The 4,777-nt window shown below is 53.2% G+C and overlaps 1 protein-coding gene across 1 annotated transcript in view; it reads left to right on the forward strand.

Moving 5' to 3' along the window:
* Positions 1-4,584, forward strand: part of BPIFB6 (BPI fold containing family B member 6) — a 6,003-nt gene extending 1,419 nt beyond the window's left edge. The window contains 11 exon segments of the mRNA XM_029085196.1: positions 11-64; positions 544-607; positions 1,150-1,210; positions 1,569-1,660; positions 1,891-2,067; positions 2,235-2,288; positions 2,608-2,778; positions 2,996-3,063; positions 3,431-3,476; positions 3,730-3,793; positions 4,508-4,584. Of these exon segments, the coding sequence (XP_028941029.1) occupies positions 11-64; positions 544-607; positions 1,150-1,210; positions 1,569-1,660; positions 1,891-2,067; positions 2,235-2,288; positions 2,608-2,778; positions 2,996-3,063; positions 3,431-3,476; positions 3,730-3,793; positions 4,508-4,584 (928 nt within the window).
* Positions 4,585-4,777: the final 193 nt, after the last annotated feature.

Consider the following 4,777-nt stretch of genomic DNA (forward strand, 5'->3'; position numbering starts at 1 on the left):
CCGGCTTCAGCGGCAGGAGCTGCCACGTCGCCCTCGTCAGCGTTAAAACCAACCTCCCCAGCAGGTCAGTGCCACCCCCAGGGACAGCACCCGTGATTTGCCAGCATTGATCTTTCCCAAGAGGTGGGGAGCAGCACCGTTACACCCATCAGTTTCCAGGTGCAGGTTTCTACAGAACACAAACACTTTTGACTGTTCATTTTTTCCACAAAGAAAATCAAAACCTTTTCTGGACAAATCCAGCTCTGTGTTATTCTGTGCAGTGCTCGTCTCTGGCGTCAGTCCTCATTGAAGTGCTGTGCCCCTGGGACAGCAGAGCTTTTTTAGGCACAGAAACCTTTAGCATTGTTTAAAGCCAGAGGGATGGGATTCCTGAGAAAAGGTTTATAAAGAAAAAAACCCATCTTTTTTTAGGCGTTAGGCGTATTTTGGCTTAATCCATACCAGGTAGGTTTCTTTAGCACTTTCTTGCCTTTTGATCTAGTAAATAATTACTGCTGTGTGCATAATGGCTGTGTTGGCTGACGTGTTGTCTCTGCCCAGCATGCTGCCCAAGGTCATGAGCAAGTTTCTGGACAGCACACTTCAGAAAGTGCTGCCAGGGCTGGTAAGTCCCATCCTCCTCCCATCCTTGTTTCCTGGAGATCATCTCCTCCTCCTCCTTGCTGTGCCCTAACAGGTTTCACGGTTTGGATGCACAAAGGACCTCGCAGGCTGGTAAAAGGGAGTGTTTTGAGCAATTACTGATTTTATGCAGCCAGCAGCCCCAGCGAAGGCACCGTCACTGCCTGAAGCTGCCTGGTCCCGGCGGTCAGGGATGCTCAGACAGGGCTGATCCCGGTGCTGAGCGTGTTTGTTCCTAAAGGCTGGTCAAGGGCAGACTTGCAGCCTCTTAACACGTATCACGAAGTTGGTTTGGTTTAGTCAGATATCTGCAGTGGAGTCTGGCCCTGTTCTTTGCTCAGTTTAAGGCAGGTTTACTCCAGAATAACCTAATTCAGCCAGGGACAGAGAAAACTGAGGCAATTTCTTGTCTGGGTAATTAATAGTGGAGGGTCCTGGTGCTTCAGGGTGGGAGCTGCACAAAACTCTGCTCCTGCCAGAAGACTCTGTCCGAGGTTTTCTCACACCTTTCTTCTTGCCCTGCAGCTGTGTCCAGCCGTGGATGTGGTGTTCAACCTCGTGAATGCAAAATTCACCACCATGACTTGTAAGCTGGTGTCCATCCATCCATCCACCCATCTCATCCATCTCCTTCCCTTCCCCTGGCAAGGGGACCTATCACCAAGGATAGACAATCTGCTGAGCCCCTGGCTAGGACCAGGGGGGGACAAACCCCAGTGGGGGTCAGACAAGTATCTACCCCCTCCTTGGTGCAGGTTTGGGACAGCCTGGCACCGCAGACGCTGGCAGGGAGACAGGAGCCCACTGAAGCCATAAATGGCACGTGGCACTGGTGAACCAGTGGTTTGGTACTGGTGAGCCAGTGGTTTGGTACTGGTGAGCACTCTCCCCATGGTGCAGAACATGCATCTTCTGGTTAACCATCCCTCTTCCCTTCCACACAGCCGAGATGCCGCTTGGGTCTGCTGGGACCCTCCAATACACTTTGCTGAACCCCCCACTGATGAATGAAACCTTCATAGAGCTGGATCTGAAGGTGAGCGCAGCTGCCTGGCACCGGGTCTCGAAGCGGTGAGGTTTCTGACATCCCTTTGCTTGAGGTGTTGCCCTTCTCAGCCTTGGGCAGCGGAGGCTATGCAGTTTATTGCTCTGTTTCACCACTGACACTACAGAGTGAAGCATCCAGGACCTTGTACCTGGTCCAAAAGCAAATCCTGGAAATGGACCTGTGTGCTCTGACCTGGCTTTTCTTACTGGTCCTTCTAGACCATTCTCCATCAAAAGGAGGGAAAGGAGGTTGACCTTCCCACAGATCAGCCATCTCTTGTGTCTCTGCCACCAAAGAGGGATGCTGTTACCCAGCTCATCCTGTCTGAAAACTTCTTGAGTGCTGAGCTCTCTGTTCTGCAGGCGTCCTTCAACCTGGAGATCAGCAATGACACGGTGGGTGATTTGGGCTTGAGATTTTCCTCAAGGGAACACTAAAGAAATCTGTGCTCAAGTTCAAGGCAGACCCATGTGCTGTCTACGCCTCTTCCCTTCCCAGTGTTGAACTCCCCCAAACATTGAGTGAGTGCATTAAGTCCTGTCCTGTGACACTTTCTCAACAGGTTCTTGAGCTTCCCCCATTGGAGACCACGATGCTTGGAGCCCTCATCCCTGAGGTGGGTGGACTTTGCTTGGTCCTTTGGGTCTGTGGGTCATCTCAGGCTACTTATGGCAGCAGATAAAGCTGTTCTCCTTTCATAGAGACATGCTGGGAACCTTTTCCCCAAGGTCAAACTGGTGCTTTCTTTAGTTTATTAGTAAAAATGTTATTAATAATATTATTTAAGGAATGTACATGGAGCAGTATGGACCAGCTTGACTGACTCCCACTGATTTGGTGAATGTCACCGATGCTCAGAACCCACCAGGATAATCCTCAGAGCAGTGAACTGGGAAGGAAAGGGGATGTCACCCCTTTGCTTTGACTCCCCACAGATTTCCAGGGTGCTGCCTCCATCACAGCCCCTGGTGATTGAAATGCGAGAGGCGAAAGCACCAGTGGTGACCATAACCCCGGAGAAAAGCTTTGTGCAGCTCTTCAGCACCGCCGAGTTTTGGGTTTCCTCTTCAGACTCTGCTCTGGAGTCCCTCTTCGTCCTGGATGTTGTGAGTTGAAGCCTTTTGCAGTTGGCGAGGGCTGAACATGGTCACCCCTGTCCTGAGCCAACAAACCCACACCAACCCCGGAGCAAGAGATGCGGGACTGTGGGCAGGGACGTCCGTCAGGAGGACGCATGGCGGGGGGGTGCTGTGGGGCTTGAGCTCTTGCAGGGACCAGGGTCTTGGCAGGGACTCAAATCTCCCTTTCCCTTTCCCCTTGCAGGACAGCAAGCTGGAGGTGCAGTTTGCCATTGCAGAAGAAAAGCTGCAGCTCTCCCTCACTCTGCAAAGGTAACGCAGCTGCTGGTCCCCGGTGCCACCAGCAGCAGTGACAGTCCCAGGGCTGCTGGAGGGGCCACCTGTGCATTTTCAGGAGGAACCTTTACTGTCTCTGTACGATTTTTTTATAGTTTATACTAACAGCTGCTTAAAAATAGGTGAGGGTCAAGGTGACACAATCCAGTGACCTAAAACCTCTTTGGGTTTTTTGCTCTTTAAGTTCAAAGAGTTGGTTCAGGATGAAAACGCTCTCGGGGGGAAGCAGCCCCTTCCTGGAGGGAGGCTGGCGGGGCTGCAGCTCCTCCAGTGCCGGGGGCGTTGCTGGGGGACAAACAGTGGGTGAGGAGCAAATGACACCCCACCTCTCCTCTCCCTGCAGTCTGTCTCGGGTGGCCTTGGCTTCCTCCTCCCTCGGGACGTTTGACGTGAGTTGGACGCTCTGCGCCGTGCGTGGGGCTGGGGCTGCTGCGGTGACTCTCGGTGCTGGTGGTTTGTGTAAGGGAACAGTCTCACTCGGGGCTGTTTCAATGGAAATTTAGGAATTTTTTTATATTCCCATTCTGCTCGGGGCACCTTTGGACTTTTCCTGTGACTGGGGCAGGGGCTGGGTGAATCGATGGGGTGAGCAGCTGCTGGCACAGGGCGATGGGCAGCTCATGGCACTTCTGTGCGTTTCAGGAGCTTCCGCTGAAAGGACTTTTGGCAGATGTTACTCGTGTGGCTTATGTGCCATCGATCAACAGTAAGCACGGCTACGGCGTCACCTGAGGAGTCACAATCTGCACGGGGAAAGTAGTTCTCATTTCCTATAGACTGTGTTCTCTTTAATTTTTTTGGAAATGGCATTGCCTGGATGACCCTGGATGACCTCGCGTGCTTTTCCTGCCCTCGAGGCTGTGAGTGACTCTGCCAGGAAAATCCCTTGCCAGTCGTTTGGCACCCGTGGGATTTGCAGTGGGAGCTGGAGCAGGGCAATGGCTCCCACTTGGTCGGGGCTCCGGCACACCAACTCCTTCACAGGCTGGAGAGATCTGCCTGTGCAGAACAGATCCCCTGCAAAGGCTCCAGGCTTCTCCTCTGAAGCCTCTTTGAATGTTGTTCCTGTCCTCAAAATCAAAAGCCCTTGTTGTGAACAGCCAGGAACAGTTTTCATAAGATCTTTGCCTTCCTAAAGTCCCCAAAATTGACATGTTCCTCTTTACCATGCCTGAAAACAGCCGAAGTGGCAGTAAAAATCCCCACCCCGGCACATCAATTTATCTGCTTTACTCATATGGAGAGTATGTCAAAAGCAGAGATTTTATTGAGGCTAAAATGCACAAAACCAGGAATTCCCACCTGATTTTCCTTCTGAGTATTGGGTGGGCACGGGTGGGTGGGCTGGCAGGGAGGGACCAGAGATGATAGCAGCGCCTGCCAGGGCCGGACCCCTCTGACGGGTCTCCCCTTGTTCCAGGGGTGCTGCGCTGGGGGATCCCCCTGCCCGACCTGCTGGGCATCACCTACAGGCGGGCAGCGCTCGGCGGGTTGTAGGTGCTGAGAGGCGACTGGTGGGTGCTCGTGCTCCGTCACCCCTGAGTTAGTGCCGTTCGTCCCTCGCACCCGAGCATGGAAGCGACTGCTGAATCCTGCCCGGGTGCTTTTTGTTTTGAAATCTGCAGAACGCTCTGGTGCTGGATGTGCCCGTCACAGAGAGCTGAGGCGCGGGGAGGGACGGCTGCGACCG

This window comes from Antrostomus carolinensis, unplaced genomic scaffold (assembly GCF_000700745.2).
Source record: "Antrostomus carolinensis isolate BGI_N321 unplaced genomic scaffold, ASM70074v2 scaffold20365, whole genome shotgun sequence".
Classification (NCBI taxonomy): domain Eukaryota; kingdom Metazoa; phylum Chordata; class Aves; order Caprimulgiformes; family Caprimulgidae; genus Antrostomus; species Antrostomus carolinensis.